At 46.2% G+C, this 17,616-nt stretch overlaps 1 protein-coding gene across 3 annotated transcripts in view; it reads left to right on the top strand.

The window, feature by feature from the left end:
* LOC138467757 (zinc finger protein 2-like) overlaps positions 1-15,957 on the top strand; it is a 1,341,736-nt gene extending 1,325,779 nt beyond the window's left edge. For all 3 annotated transcript variants that reach the window (XM_069607988.1, XM_069607987.1, XM_069607989.1), the window contains one exon: positions 14,832-15,957. In XM_069607988.1, the coding sequence (XP_069464089.1) occupies positions 14,832-15,583 (752 nt within the window). In that variant the 3' untranslated portion in view covers positions 15,584-15,957. The remainder of the gene's footprint in view (positions 1-14,831) is intronic.
* The last annotated feature ends 1,659 nt before the right edge of the window (positions 15,958-17,616 follow it).

Below are 17,616 nucleotides of genomic sequence, written 5' to 3' on the forward strand. Positions count from 1 at the left end.
ACTACACCAACACCTGCCAGCTGGGAGCCCCGGCAGTCAACCACAAAACCTGCGGCCAAGCGGGCACATCAGGTGGAAGAGTCTGATCCACCAGTGTCCAGCGAGCTGGAGGAGGCCCATACACCACTGGCCAGTGAGCCGGAGAAGGCCCATACACCAGTGTCCAGCGAGCTGGAGGAGGTCCAATCTCCATTGGGCAGGCAGCCGGAGGAGGCACAATCCCTTGCACCCAGTCAGGCAAACATCAACACAGCAGCAACAGATGGCTCTGACAGAGCTGTGTTCACTCCCCCAGGCCGTAGGAGCCCGCCTCCCTTGCCACTACCCGGACTTGGCCAAGTTGTCGTGTGGGTCATGGGGAAGAAGGTGTTGGGGTATTGGTTGTAGGGGTAGTGGGAGAGGGGGTTTTGGGGTATTGGGTGTGGGGGTAGTGAGGGAGGGGATGTTGGGTTAGTGGGGGAGGGGTCTTGGGTTATTGGGTGTGGGGGTCGTGGGGCAGGGGCTGTGGGGTCAATTCAACAGGATAGTAGTGGTAGTTCAATAATGCAAATATGTACATAGTTATTCATTGATCAATACAGCTGTTGTGTGAAAGAAAAACACATGACTGGACATTGCTTCTTGAGTGTGTGTCCATTTAATTATGTACAGTGCCCAGTGCCCAGTGTGCCCCATGCCCAGTGCCTTCTCTTTTCCAGTCCATCAGAAGTAGTGGGCAATTAAATCTTGCTGTGTCGCATGTCCATCATTTACATCGTGCCGCTGAGGAATTCCACCATCTTCCTCATCATCCTCCTCATCCTCAGGTGGCATCATATCCATGTCAGGGGGCAGGCGGACGTTGCGCCGAATGCACATGTTGTGTAGCATAGCACATAGTAACACAATTCTTCCCACCTTCTCTGGCTGGTAAATGAGTGCCCCACACACCCCGACCTGCTGAGGCAGCGCAACCGGGCCTTCAACAGGCCAAATGTCTGCTCATTAGTGACACAAGTGCGTGCTTGTGCACGGTTTTAGTCCTCTTCGTGTCTGTTGACTGGTTGCCTGATGGGGTCATGAGCCAGCCCTTCAGGGGATACCCAGCATCACCTGCATTGGAGCAAGAGAAAGGGTACTTGTGATTAATTTGTAATTCCATGTAAGCACTGCCTGCACATTGTTCATGATTAGATGCAACAAAGGATTCATAACTGCACATGACATATACCATTTTCGATGACCCGGGTAAGTGTACTTAGGGTTGATCCATGGGTGGGATGGATGGGTGCAGTTGCCGCCCCAAGGACCATTCAATGTGAGTGTCATGATGCCTACCCCCGGGGACCCAGACCGAGTCCAGCAACCCCGGAAGCAGGCATCAAGTTACCCCAAGCAAGCCCAACAACCCCCGCTAGGGGCTATTTGGGTTAGTCCTGGCACCTCTGGCGCCAGGCTCATATGGAGAGTCAGTCCTGGCACCATAGGCACCAGGCTCATAGATGAAAACTTACCTGATGCAGACCATGCTGCAAACTTACCTGATGCAGACCATGCTGCAAGAGCTCCAAGCCAAACGAGGCTTGGAAGGGACTATTTTACCTAGGGACTATTTTTTACTCGGGTGGGGCTGGGGAGGAATACTTACCTGGGACTACTTTGGAGGCTATTTAAACCACGCCCGAAGAGCAGCACACGCTTCGCGTTATTCTGCATCCAGCAACGTAACGCTCACCGTGCCTGCAAGTCTGCATCCAGTCCTCTGCCACGCCTGCCTCAAGTTTGGAGCTCCTAGAAAAAGGGAGAAAGAAGGAGAAAAGGTTAGAACAAGAGCAATACCTTTGATCCTTACCTGAATTCCCGATTCATTGTGCCTTCGAGCTGGAAGAAAGAAAGAAGTTATTTTATGCGCGTCGCCTCGCCTGCTGCAGCGCCGCGCTGAACTCACCGGCCTTCGCAGCATCTTCACATTTCACTGCGTCCTCCTGCACGTTACCGCCGCACTCTGGCACCTAAGGAGAAGACAAGAACAGCAAGGTGAGCCAAGGGAATACACAGAGGAATAACCCCCATAGACTTACCTGATTTTACCACCGGGGGTACTATTCTTCTTCACGGGTCGGCACAGCTTCCACTGCATCCTAGCTGAACCCCGGCCCCTAAGGGGAAACAAAAGGACAGCAAGGTGAAACAAGGGACTAACAAGGGTAACCATCCTGACCACAAAAGACTTACCTAATTTTACCGCCGGAGACATTATTCCCCGAGACTTCATACTTTCTCTCAGCGCCTGAATAAGGGAGAAAGCAACAGGTTACATATGGACATTATTTTATCGAACTGTGTTGGATAATACAAATCCTTACCAGAACATTACCGGTTGCCACGAGGAACTCTTCCGTAGGGTCAAGCTGCAACCTGCAAGGAATCGGACAAGAGTGAAAGTCAGGCATTTGAACTCTTACGAACTACATACTTACGGCGTCTTGCCGGGAATATCGGAGTCAATATTGTCCTGGAACTCCCCAATTCCTTCGAGCCAGTGAAGCAACTGGTTATCTACGCGCCGCTGCGCTCAATGCAGGATGGAGAGCTCATCTTTTCAAGTCATCAGGTGAGACTGTAAGAGGAAACATCCAAGGTGATCAGTGGGGAGAACAGCAAGGTGGGGGGATTTACGCTCAACTCCACGGCTACTTAATTCCCTTTCTCCACTTGCAGAAGAATATTCCTACGGGCCAAGCAAACGAAGCTAGGTGGGCCAGTCCAGTCCGTCATCTCGGCCCCACGCATCACATTGGTGGAGACCGCAGCAGTCCAGTCCAGATCGACGCCTCTGTGGGAGCCAGGTGAGCGTAACAGAACGCGAAGACTACCCACAAATTCCCACCTGGGCGTTATGGATACCTCAGAGACTGACCAATTGGCCCACATTACTAGGGGAACTGTGGGCTGAAGTGCATTCCGCCCGTCAAGAAACCAATGCTCTTAGGAGAGAACTGATTTTGTCAAAGGAGCGAACTGATGATCTTGCTAGGTAACTATTGCAAAGCCAGACTGGACAAGCACCCCTACCTGGTTCCGGGGGAAATCCAGCTCCTGTGTTATCGAGTAACCCTGTGCAAATAAACCTACCAGGACATATTCCATTAGCCCCACCCGAACGCTTTGTCGGAGATCCCAAAAGGTTCACCGTGTTTATGAACCAATGCCGCTTGCACTTTTTATGCAGACCTGCAGCCTTCCCAAACGATCAAGCCAAGGTAGCCTTTGTATTGTCATATCTCAGCGGCAGTGCAGCTGATTGGTCAATTCCACTAGTTACTCAGGATGACCCAATTCTTCTGGATTTTCAGGGCTTTCAAACTAGCATGGAAAGACTATTTGCCCGGCACTCCCAAGGACAGGCCCTGGATAACAAACTTTTGTCCCTATGACAGGGTAACCAGGACCTTCTATCCTACATCGCTACCTTTAATAGGTTAATAGTGGAAACTGGATGGCATGAGGTAAAACGAATCACGTTATTTCATCGAGGGCTTCGAGGAGAACTCAAGGATGTCTTGGTTCAAGTCGTGAACCCACCTCAAGACTGTGCTGAATATATAGACTTAGTGGTCCAGTTAGATCAGACTTCAGAACAAAAAGGCTGATCGAGCCAAGTTTGAGAATCAGTGTTGGTCAAAACCCACGCTAACCCCAAAGGAGCAGATGCTTCAGAACCCATGCAAATCGGAGGGGTTAAAGGACCCTTAACCCAGAAGGAAAGAGAAAGGAGACGGCAAATGCAATTGTGTCTATATTGTGGAACATCTGGACATTTTCTACGGGATTGCCCTGTAAAACCACCCAAGAAGGTGGTAGGAGCTGCTGATAAAAGCCATATGGAGTCAGACTCAGGAAACGACCATGCCCGACAAGCGTAGAGGTCCGCTTGCCGAGCTTGAAGAAGGATACTCAGACCTCGCATTTCATCATACCAATGGTCTTCGTAGATCCAGGGCAGCCATCGCGTATGCACGCAGTAAGGGCATACATTGATAGCGGGGCCATAGGAAACTATGTGGACTATGAATTGGCTTCCAGGATGAATCTACCTCTCTGCTGAAAAACCACCTCAGATGTCATCACCACAGTCGTTGGAACCGAAATTGCCTCTGGGCCTGTAACTCATTCCACCGCAGAGATGACACTATTGGGTCAGGATGGGCATCAAGAGACTATTGTGTTTGATCTAATCAAAGCCCCACAGTTCCAAATAATACTGGGGATACCTTGGTTGGAAACGCATAATCCTTGTATTGATTGGCGAGAGAAGAGAATAACCTTCCCGGATTGTGCACAAACCTGTTACCCAAAGAAAAATCAGAACGCAGGCCTGGCCACAGTAACCACAGCAGTCATGCAACTACCTCCAGAATACCAAGAATTCCAGGATGTCTTCCAAAAGGAACAGGCAAACACCTTACCTCCTCACAGATCGTACGATTGTCAAATCGATCTCATACCCGGTGCACAACCCCCTTGTAGCAGGATCTATGCCCTTACGGAACCTGAGAACCTTCACCTACGACAATACTTAGACCAGTACCTTGCCAATGGCTTTATTCGCCCATCCAAGTCCCCTGCATCTTCAGCCTTGTTCTTCGTACCCAAAAAGGAAGGTGACCTCAGAACATGCATAGACTACCGCGCATTGAAGCAGATAACTGTTAAGAACCGATACCCGTTGCCTCTGATCCCTGAACTACTAGACCAAGTGAAGGACGCTTGTATATACACTAAATTAGATCTCCGGGGGAAATACCATCTGGTACGTGTAAAAGAGGGCGACGAATGGAAGACTGCTTTCCGCACTAAGTATGGGTTATTCGAATACCAGGTGATGCCTTTCAGGTTGTGCAATGCACCAGCAGCCTTCCAATACTTCATGAACGATGTCCTTCGTGAACTCATTGACGTTTGTGTTGTCGTGTATATCGATGATACTCTAGTATACTCCTCTTCAGTATCTGACCATGTGAAACACGTCCGAGCAGTCCTTGAGAAATTGCGCCAGCACAAACTATATGCAAAACTAGAAAAATGCGTTTTTCATGCTACAGAAGTTGAATTCCTTAGGTTTATCCTGACCCCAAAGGGAGTCCGAATGGACTCACGAAAGGTGGACGCAATCCTTAAGTGGCCATCACCAAGTTCAGTTAAAGGAGTACAAAGCATGCTCGGTTTTGCCAATTTCTACCGTAGATTCATCCCAGATTTTTCACATGTCGTACATCCCATCACAGCACTCTTGCGAAAAAATAAACGCTTTATGTGGACTGAAGAAGCTGAAAATGGCTTCCAAGAGCTGAAAGCGAAATTCACGTCTGCACCTGCGTTAAAGCACCCGCGCCCTGAACTTCCATACATAGTGGAAACTGATGCATCCATTCTAGCCATGGGAGCTGTCCTGTCTCAAAAGGACCCTGAAACTGGCCAGCTTCATCCAGTAGCATTTTGGCCCAGAAAGTTCTCGGCACCCGAGTTAAACTATGCGGATACCGACAAGCAGTTATTAGCCATTAAATCCGCCTTCAAGGCTTGGCGGCAATATCTTCTCGGTGCCAGGCATACCATTACTGTGATCACCGATTACCGGAAACTTACAGTATTTAAAAACAGCCAAGGCCCAATCGTCACGTCAACTCCGATGGGCATTGTTGTTTGCAGAGTTCGATTTCGTGATAACCTATCGACCAGGTTGTAAGAATGGTAAAGCAGACGACTTATTCCGAATAGGGATGGGAGAGGCAGAAGTGAACCCAGAACCAGTACTGTTAGGGAGAATTCTCTCTTTAGGCTGAATTTCCTAACCTAGTGAGTCCCCCAGCAGCTTTGCTGGATTTCTGGAGTTTTTTTTCTCCTGCCAAGAGTGAGACTCTTTTTCTCCCACTCTTGGACATGATTTATGGTGTTCCTTTGACTGTTAATGTGTTTTATGGGCTATGGGGTCCTTTACTCCATAGGGTCTCATGTGTTTTTACTATGTGTGTTACACAGCACCCTCCGTGCAGTGACACAGGGGTGTCATAGTGACACCCCACCATAGATTCCATACCTTGGGACTGACTACTGTCTCCCAGGGCATGTAAAGTCACCATTGGCTTTACTAGTCCCAAATTATTAACAGAAACCAGTCACCATCATATTGTGGACATACTGGTCGGGGCAATTCGATTGCCCCGGGGTCTGTTAGTCGAGGGGGCACGTCTCCGTCCCCCCTGATCGAATTTTGGCTGGTGGCAGTGGATACTACTTTTTATATTCGACCGCAAATATATCCCTACGGGATTTTCCCATTGTTCGAGGCTACCAACTTTAATTATTTAATTCTCATAGCCTCGAACATACCGCTGGTTTATTTATTTAATATTAATTCGCCGGTTGGTATTTTTTGCCAGGACTCGATTCTAAAATGGCGTTTGTGTTCTCTTCTGTGACTCCAACCCAAGTCGAGCCCTTTGTTCCACTTTTTGGCGGGCTTCTCCACAGAAGCCTCCAAAAGTGGTGCCACTCTGTCTGGGTACCACAGGGGGTGTGGGAGGGGGTTTAGGCACCCTGGACTGGTTTACCTTGGTAACTCAAGTCGCACTCTTGTGTGATTGACCCAAGTAGTGAGCCGGCCAGCTCACCACTTAGCATGTTTGATTGACAGCTAGGCTGAGTGAATGGGGGTGTGCTGCATAAAGGCAGGACTTTGGGGACTGGAACTTCAGAAGTCGCCACAGGACCTGAGAATCCGACTAGGGAGAAGCTGAGCCGACCTACCACGACGACACCACCGGTGGAGCCCTGCGGAACCGACTCACCACTTCCCGACGACAGAGAAGATCTCCTGGCTGGAGAGGCTTCTTCCCCTGACTGGTGGGCACAACCAGTTTACCTTCTTCTCTTCGCACCCCAGACCAGCTTGTGGTCAAATTGCCCGTGCCAAGCACCCTGGCAACCGGATAGCCACTTACCATTGGACCGTGAATCAAAGGACCGCTCCTTTTACCTGAGAAACTCCGCAGCTGGTTTCTTCCCTGGCAGTGCAACTGACTCCTGTCTTCCTCCCCGACGAGATCCTCTCTTCCCCCGGACGAAGCACCGACTTGTATCCGCTGCCAGGAACAACTGCCCCCGCTGGAGTATTCTCACCATTTTAAGGTACCGTGTCCGCCAGGCCTCCCTTTCTAAAGATTGCTACAAGGTAATAATAACCCCTTAACCTTCTGGACTTGGCTGGCCGCCTTGACCTTCTAACTGGTCCCTTTCTTTGGTCCAACTCTTTTTGAACCTTTTCAAGACTTTTGTGCACTGCAACCGTGTGACCTTGGACACATTTCGTTTGATCCTCTTAAAGTGGATCCAGCCTACTGAACTCTAACTTCACGGTTTTACTTTACCTTCCTCTCTTGTTGTGTTCGTGAAAAAGTGTTGGGATCTGTTTCAATTTATTCTCTGCTTTTCTCTCCCTTTTAAAACGAATGATTAGAGTGCCATCTACATTAAGCGCTCACCGCTGTCTGAAAATAAGTGGGGCTTTACTTAAGAGTTGTCTAAAATTCTTCTAAGGAAGTGTATATCTTTTAGTGAGCATGTTTTTGAATTGCTTACTGTTAGTGCCTGTGTGTTTTTCTAGATGTGGTTTTAAATAAATAATTATATCTCTTTTACACCAAGCCCTGGTCAGTGTTTACTTGTTCTACTGTGTTCTTTTGACCTATTGTGAATACTCTGTATACTGCCTAACTCTTCTTGAGGGAAGTCTGACTGCTCACCCACAGCTACCAAGTGAATCTGTGTGGTACAGACTGCTACCAAGTGGGTTTACTGCCAAACGCCTGTAGACTTAAATCTTTTGCAGTGGTCCCAGAGGGAACTGCACAGGTTTTTACGTAACAAGTACCTATAATTTCCGAACAAAGGATTTTTGGCATGACTACTCTACAGACACTAGAGGACATTCAGGTAAAGATCCAGCAACTCTTTGATCCTACAGCCCTGCAGGACTGGGTAAAGAAAGGCCCGGACTACTCTTGTCACCAATGATCTGCCTTATTACCAAGGGCGGCTATTTCTGCCACACAAGGAACTACAAGAGCTAGTCATTTCCCGTTATCATGATACCCTAATGGAGGGGCACCCAGGTATTTCAAAAACTGACGCTAAAATTAAAAGACAATTCTGGTGGCCCACCTGGCGAAAGGATATTAAATCATTTGTGATGTCTTGTAGCATTTGCGCCCAAAACAAAAGTCAAAAGAAAAAACCAGCTGGACTTACAACCTTTAGACATTCCGCCTAAACCATGGCACACCTTATCGTTAGACTTTAATACCGGTATACCTCATTGTAATAGGTTTAACACCATTCTAGTTATTGTGGATATTTTTTCCAAGATGGCCCACTTTATTCCTTTAAAAGGACTACCTTCAGCCTCAATCCTGGCCAAAGAATTCCTCGAAAACATTGTTCGCATACATGGATTTCCGTCCGTGTTGGTCTCTGACCGGGGCAGTCAATTCATTTCACATTTTTGGACAAAATGCTGTCAATTGGCGCAAATCAATGTGAGGTTATCGACCAGTCACCACCCCCAGACTGATGGTCAAACGGAGAGGACCAACCAGACTCTCGAACAATACCCGCGTTGTATGTTACATCAGACAGAGAGTAATTGGAAAGACATTCTTTGGATCTCTGAATATGCATACAATAATTCTGTACACTCTGGAACTGGACAAAGCCCCTTTTATACCTTATATGGGCACCATCCTCAAACCTCAGACCTTGACTCACCCCAAGACTTAGAAATGCCCGCAGTGGACCATCTGCACGCTAGGATTACACAAGCCTTTAAGGAAGCAACTACACATTTAAAACAGGCGAAAGAAAAATACAAGAAAGATGCTGATCGGTATAGAAGTGATTCTCCACAGTACCAAATAGGGGACCAAGTATGGTTAGCCACAAAACATATACCTCTAAAGGGAACACGGACCTTTAACCCCAGATATTTGGGACCTTACTCTATTAAGGCCATTATCAACCCGGTGGCTGTCAAGCTGGACTTACCTGCTAATATGCGAATTCATCCCGTCTTTCATGTGTCACTTTTGAAGCCAGTACAAGCAGGGACAAGACTAACCAAGCCACCAGACCCCATCCTTGTAGACGGAGAACCTGAATTTGAAGTTAAGAACATCCTGGACTCCAAGCTGATAAAGTCAAAACTTTTTTATTTAATCGACTGGAAAGGTTACGGGCCACAGGAAAGGTCATGGGAACCTAGTGGGCAGGTTCATGCACCCCGATTGGTGAAAGAATTCCACCGAAATTTCCTAGACAAACCAAAACCACAGGGAAGAATTACTTTAGGAGGGGCCTTGGGCGGGGGGGGAGTACTGCCATGATGCCTACCCCCGGGGACCCAGACCGAGTCCAGCAACCCCGGAGGCAGGCATCAAGTTACCCCAAGCAAGCCCAACAACCCCCGCTAGGGGCTATTTGAGTGCAGTCCTGGCGCCTATGGCGCCAGGCTCATATTGAGAGTCAGTCCTGGTGCCATAGGCGCCAGGCTCATAGATTAAAACTTACCGGATGCAGACCATGCTGCAAATTTACCTGATGCAGACCATGCTGCAAGAGCTCCAAGCCAAACGAGGCTTCGAAGGGACTATTTTACCTAGGGACTATTTTTTACTCGGGTGGGGCTGGGGAGGAATACTTACCTGGGACTACTTTGGAGGCTATTTAAACCACGCCCGAAGAGCAGCACACGCTTCGCGTTATTCTGCATCCAGCAGCGTAACGCTCACCGTGCCTGCAAGTCTGCATCCAGTCTTCTGCCACGCCCGCCTCGAGTTTGGAGCTCCTAGAAAAAGGGAGAAAGAAGGAGAAAAGGTTAGAACAAGAGCAATACCTTTGATCCTTACCTGAATTCCCCGATTCATCGCGCCTTCGAGCTGGAAGAAAGAAGTTATTTTATGCGCGTCACGTCGCCTCGCCTGCTGCAGCGCCGCGCTGAACTCAACGGCTTTTGCAGCATCTTCACATTTCACCGCATCCTCCTGCATGTTACCGCCGCACTCCGGCACCTAAGGAGAAGACAAGAACAGCAAGGTGAGCCAAGGGAATACACAGAGGAATACCCCCCATAGACTTACCTAATTTTACCACCGGGGGTACTATTCTTCTTCACGGGTCGGCGCAGCTTCCACTGCATCCTAGCCGAACCCCGGCCCCTAAGGGGAAACAAAAGGACAGCAAGGTGAAACAAGGGACTAACAAGGGGAACCCTCCTCACCACAAAAGACTTATCTAATTTTTCCGCCGGAGGCATTATTCCCCGAGACTTCATACTTTCTCTCAGCGCCTGAATAAGGGAGAAACCAGCAGGTTACATATGGACATTATTTTATCGAACTGTGTTGGATAATACAAATCCTTACCAGAACATTACCGGTTGCCACGAGGAACTCTTCAGTAGGGTCAAGCTGCAACCTGCAAGGAATCGGACAAGAGTGAAAGTCAGGCATTTGAACTCTTACGAACTACATACTTACGGCGTCTTGCCGGGAATATCGGAGTCAATATTGTCCTGGAACTCCCTAATTCCTTCGAGCCAGTGAAGCAACTGGTTATCTACGCGCCCCTGCGCTCAATGCAGGATGGAGAGCTCATCTTTTCAAATCATCAGGTGAGACTATAAGAGGGAACATCCAAGGTGATCAGTGGGGAGAACAGCGGGGTGGGGGGATTTACGCTCAACTCCACGGGTGGTTAATTCCCTTTCTCCACTTGCAGAAGAATATTCCTGCGGGCTAAGGAAACGAAGCAAGGTGGGCCAGTCCAGTCCGTCATCTCGACCCTACGCGTCACATTGGTGGAGACCGCAGCAGTCCAGTCCAGATCGACGCCTCTGTGGGAGCCAGGTGAGCATAACAGTGAGCCCACACTCTCACAAATCAAGTCCAAATGTCCATGATGACCTCAGATTTCATTGATGTGTCAACAATGGAAATGGACTGTTCATAGACAGTGGATAATCACACATTTGCCCGATTGGCTTTATGTTACACAGTGGCACCCCCAGTATGCATTCTACTTATTCATGTCTCCGTGTACATGTCCATCGACACCTTCCCCCATATGACTGGGTCAGATTGACATTGGTGGTATGGGCCACTGGTGAAGGGTTAAGTTTATGTGAGCCGGCTGGGTGGGGGTTGGCCTGGTGGATCTAAGGTACTTTGGATGAGTCCTGCTCCTCTAAATGATATCTTGGTGGAAGTCAATGATTGCTGATTTTGATCGGTTTCATACTTGGCCCATTGTACTTGGAGGTGTCCCTTAAGGTGACATGACAGGCATGCTGATCTGCGGTGTACCTGTGGACTGAGTGCAGTGACTGATATTATTCAGTGTGGCAGATGGCTTTCTCTTGGGCAAGGCTGCATGACTCGTGATTTCCTTTGCTGAGATCAAGTATTTCATGCGTTGTCACTGCAGGGTGGTGCATTGTCGTACATGTGGTTCATGTTTTCTGATGTTCCTGATACATGTGCCGGTGTGTGCACCGTGTCTGTACTGTGTCTGTTGATTGCAGGTAGACACAGCTGTGTAGGCCTTGCACATCTGCAAGCATAGGCTGTGTTGCACAATCTTTTTAATTTGCTAAGATCACAGTTGAAGGCACCCAGGACACTGTGTGTGGTCTTGTTCCATTCTATGTGTGTGGTTTAATATTGTGCAGGTTGGGAATGTAGAGGTTGCTAGGTCTGATTCCTCATCCGAATTTGCCTTCTATCGCCCAACGCAGTCTCTCTGCACTTCATTGCATACCTGGTAATTTTTTCGGCTATTTGCAGGAGTGATAATGGATTCATGCATGCAGTGTGCGCTTGTGCACCTCATGCATGCAATCCTATGCTATGTTCCCACACCCCTCATGGCCCAGCCAGCAGACATGTTGCCTATGCTTGTGATTTCCCCCTGCCCAATCAACACCCCTCATGGCCTAGCCAGCAGACATGTTGCCTATGCTTGTGATTCCCCCCCAAATCAACACCCCTCATGGCCCAGCCAGCAGACACATTGCCTATGCTTGTGATTCCCCCCTCAATCAACACCACTCATGGCCCTGTGGTTTCGCTCACCCAGCAGCCAGGTACGTTGTGCAGCACGTTGTGCCATGCAGCAGGGAAGCGTGGAGTTGCGCAGCACCATAGCGTCATGTGTGGAGCCAGGGTATCTTGCACAGCAATGTGTGATGATTTTGCGTGCATCGCACACCATCTGTACATTCAGGGAATGGTACAGCTTCCTGTTGCGGTACACTACCACCACAGCATGCCGGGCAACCAGCTCCACATGTGTACAGTCGAAGGCACCAATTACATTTGGCATGCCAGCCAGTGCATAGAATGCTATTTTGTTTGAATTCACCTCCTCTGCAGTCCGTGGTAAGCTAATGTGGCCACTTGCGTGTTTCAGGAGTGCAACTAGCACATGGTTGAGCACAAGGGAGAAACAGGGTTGTGAGATTCCATGCAGCTGCCCCACTGTGTGCTGATAAGTGCCTGTGGCAATGAAGTGTAGCACAGACACTACCTCCAGCAAGGGGCGGGGTGGCTGTCCGGATATTGATCAGACTCATCAGGTCATTATGAATGAGGTCCACTATTGTGGTGATGGTGTCCCTTTTCAGCCGGTACAGGATGTGGATCTGAACAGGGGTTAGGTTGAATGGGCTGGCCCTTAGGCGAGGGATTGGTGGCTGCCTGCGGGGAACAACTGCCTGCACAATGGATATGTGCTGAACCAATCTCGCCCTCCTTCTCCTTCTGCGCCTCTGCTGCATTCTCTGGCTCACTGCCTCCTCAAAGAGTAGCAGTGCATGCATGTCCTCCAGCTTCAGTACCGCAAGTCTAATGGTAGCATTGTGGGTTTGGGAGGGGTGTGGTGTGTGGGTGTGCTCCTTTTGTGCTGAAGCCAAACTCCTTTGCCTCCACCTTTGCTGATTGTGTGTACCTGTGGCATGTTTCTACACACCAGATTCCTATTAACGCCTGCACTGCGATGCCAGTGTTGACGGCATGATTGTATCCATTATTACCAGCATGTCCATGCCGGTAATTACATGTCCATGCACCTCTTAATGTGCACTTAACTGCAGCACGATGGTGTCACTGGCACGGCTGGTGTGTGCCGATGGGTGAGGCCGGTGACGGCAGGTCCCTGCCGTTGACACCGGCATCGCAGCTCGTAATACTTTGGTCCGGTTAACGATGCCATCGATTTTACCGGACCGGCAACCTTGTAATGACGCACATTGACTAAAAGCACATCTCACATGAACAGGAACATTAATGCTTTTCAAGTTTTTAATAGCCGAAGGGACCTTTTACTCTGGGCTATGTACAACTTCACCTGAAAAGAATTCTGGAGCGGGCCTTGTAAGTTGGTATAGGTGGTTTTCTAGATGCAAACTGGAGGAAACCACCACCTCACCAACAGGGCGTTCCCTCCGACTCTGCATTATTCTTTGGAGTAATACAATACACATCACAAAGAAAACTGGGCACCTTTGACTGCAAGATGAGTCATCCTTTTTTCCGTTTGTGTTAGATGCGCTATTTGTCAGTGTCTGTAAATGAATGTTACAGTAACACGGATACTGTCCTCTACATTTAATAATGATAATGATTTGTTATTTATATATTGCTTACGCTGTACATAGAACATATTTTACATACATCATCATCACCCCAACCGAAGTTGATATTCATTTATCGACCTCAGAAAGATTAAAGGCTGAGTTGGCCTTGCCGGGATTGGAACCAGCGACCTGCCGATCACATAGATCGCAGCAACGATCACTCAACCCGCTGAGCAATCTTACCGGCATTTACAAAGCTAGACCTATTAGCTTTGGTAGTGTTTGTTTCCTTAATCACAGCTCCATCACACTTTTAATTTTCAGTTATTTAAAGAAGGCTTTGCAGACAGAAAAACATGCTACTTCCAATTAAGAGAGAAAGAAACAAAGCATGAAAGGAAGCATGAATAACACACCCAAGTGAATGACCTGGACCCTAATATATTACACTAGAACAATAGAAAGGTAACAGAGGCGCACCCAGACCTTCCATAGAAAAAGGCAAAAAAAACCTGGAGGAGTTCACCAAAACCCAAGAACCTCTCATTGCACAGATCGGAAGAGAGAAGAGTATTGTAAACTAGCGAAGATCGAAGGGCTACAGTGAGTGCATGCAGACTTTTATTCCATCTGTTTGACCACTCCCCCCATGCGCTGCCCTTAATGCTAACAATGATATATGTTTGCAACTAGTCTAAGTCCAGAGATGAAGGGCTTGATAGTCTTAGGCACTTCATTTAACTTTCCCATCCCATAAAATCTTACAGCGCTTCAACTATGCCCTGCTGCTTATTTCAAAACTATTGTATGCAAAGCATGGTTAGATTAACATCAAATAATAGCAACCTGACAAACTATAACTCTATTCTTTCATGCATCAACTGGAAAAGCGGCGTTCAGAAAATCATCAATTCACAATGGTTTAAAAATCAAGATGCATGTGTTCTACTTCTTTCTACATTTCAAATCATGAATATCGTAAGAATTGAGACATTTTTTTTAAAAACTTGTATTATATTATAAGCAGATTGTTTGCAATAACTTGATAAAACATATTTGTAAGTAACATGTTTCATTTTATGTTATCACTATTCAAGCTAATAGTTTGCCTTGCTAGTATCTTTCTAAAGTAACTAATGGTTTGCCTCTCCTACTAATTAAACAGGTGAACAGATCATCAGCCAAACAGGTAATCACAGAGGCAACACAGAAGCAAAAACAAATGGTGTAGCGAAATTTGAGTCTGATGTGCTCCAATTCTATGACAAAGAAGCAAACTGTAGAAGCCAGCTGTGGAAGGAAAATGATCAAGACCTGGGAGGCGAGACAACTGTTAAGTGTAAAAGTGGTTTGAATAATCGGACACGTTCAAATGAAGATCAGGCTCAGTTGCCAACAGAGCCGTCCAGGGACCAAATACACTTTTCAAGTACTTTTAGAAACAAAAGCAATCTCCTATGTGAACAAAACATATTCCAAAATTGGGAGAAAAATGCATGCAATGAATTTGAAGAACATTTCAGTGTTAAAGAAGATCTAAAAATACACCAGCAAATGCATCACATTGCTAGGTCAAACAAATTACTTAACATGAAGCAGGGAACCCATTCAGGAGAACAAGGCAAGATTCCAACATATGGACCGTATGTTTGCAATGAATGTGGAAAAGTCTTCAGCCTTAAGCATAGTTTTAAAAGGCATCAGAAAAGACATACAGGAGTAAGATATGCATGTACTCAATGCGAGAAAAGCTTTACTGCAAAGGCATCTCTAACTATGCACCACAGAACACATACAGGTGAAAAATTTACGTGTGGTTTTTGTCAGAAAAGCTTCACTAGAAGATGTAATCTCAATCAACACCATAGAAAACATACTGAATGTATGCAGGAAGCAAAGGATGATATGAAACACTGAAACTAGTATTGAAACACTTCTTAATGGTACTCATTTAAATGGAAGTTATAACTCAATGTGCCAACTGTGTTGTTCTACTAACTATTTAAATACTTTTATTAAAGGTTTGCTAAATTGTCAGTTCATGAAGCACATGTATTATGAGACTGTTAAGAACTCTGATATGAAAACAGCTTGTGCATTTAATTGTATGTCTGTTTAACCTCTGCATCACATCGTCCCTTTAAGGACATTTTAAACATGTTGCATTTGATCCTGTATATGATTTGGTCTTGAAAACTTTTGGGACTCATTAATTGGTGAATGCCCATTATGAAGCCAAGTTCAATTGGCATGAGCTAGCAATACCCTTGGTTCTACATAAACGTTTCACAATAGAACTCATAGTTTCCATGTGTGTTTGTAAGATCTTTAAGCAACACATGAAATGGAGGAGGTAAGCATAAACATGCAATGCTTGTCAGTCGTTAGCAGTGAAATTGTGGTCATCTAATAGAATTTAGCATTAACAGACTTCTGCACTTTTAGAATTCCCAGTCAACACTCAAAGGGCACATGTTTGATCCGCAACCCAATGGCTTAAGAGATTGCAGTGATACAAAGCTAAGTAGACTCCAAAGAGGACAGAACACGAGTATTTGTTTTAGAAGGTTTATGCAGGACTGTGTACAATGCTGGGCCAGACATAAGATGTCAGAATGGCTAAAAGTCCTCTTAGTTCCAAAGGATATGCCAAAAGCCTCTCCGGATCTCTCCTTTGTGTCGCTTACAGTCTCTCATACACAATTACTCAGATGAACGATATATTGGTTATTGAGTGCCAGCTCCATCCCCAGCAAGGAATTTGCTAGATAGCTTGCCAAAATGTGTCAGGAACTCTTGGCACTAATACACTAAACCCACTCGAATCAAATCTAATTCATAAAGTAGAAAAACATTGTATTTGTATTTATTAAAACACATCGACGTATAGGTTTAATCTCATATGGCTATATCTCTTCAGACTTAACGTGACAAACAATTATTTTATGCAAAAAAGGATTTCATAAAAACATTTAGAAAATATAAGACAAATTATTTGGATAATAAGTGCAAAGTTATCCTCTGACATTGGCTCTATAACAACCATTCCTAAAGTGCTGAACTCCACAATTAACTAAAGTGCTTCTGTGCTATACAATATCCAAACAACTTCCTCAAATTGACAAACTTCCTTCATACGTTCAACGAGGTGCACAAATTGGTTACCTAAACAGCATGTTTCATTCTGTACACATATAGAGTAAATCACCAGAACTTCCCCAGGGACATCACCCATCAACTCAATAATTCTGCTAAGAGATCCTGGTCAAATTTAAAAGGCACACAAAATGTGTTCCTTTTGGTTACACGTTGGCTTTGACTGCTCATTTAGAACAAACTACCAGTTCATTTAGATTTCACGTTGTGGTACAAGTCAGTTCTCTTAACTTCTGCCACTTCACTTCTCAAATCACTCCCCACAATCCGTTATCTTGGGTTGATTTCAATGTTCGTAACGGGATGATGATGATGGCACTGTCTTCATATACTCAATTCCTCATCATGGCAATCACTGTCTGATCTGTGCAGATATCTGTGAACAGTCCATACATCCATAATAATTCTTCTGTCTGTAATTGATACCAAACGCTGCTGTATGAGTTTCATACTTTGAATAAGTTAATAGAATCAACACTTGCATGTTCTTCTCTACAGATGAAAAATCTTTAACTTCTGTCATAATACTGCAAACGTGACCAGAATGCTATTAGGATAGCCTCTTGCAAATACATGTCCCTACCATGCTTTTAAAAGACCTACGTCGGGGGAATAACTGATACAAACACTTACTCGCAACTTTCTGATAGCCTGAAATTGTTTGAATCCTCATTAGTTGTCCGAAGCCTCCATATTTACTCCCTGTGTAGCACTTCCTGTATGTCTTGTCACTGAAAGACAAAGATGCCCTACTATCCCTATTTATAGTAGCACACACATTCCAATATTACCAA

This window comes from Ambystoma mexicanum, chromosome 4q (assembly GCF_040938575.1).
Source record: "Ambystoma mexicanum isolate Mex_15411 chromosome 4q, UKY_AmexF1_1, whole genome shotgun sequence".
Lineage (NCBI taxonomy): Eukaryota > Metazoa > Chordata > Amphibia > Caudata > Ambystomatidae > Ambystoma > Ambystoma mexicanum.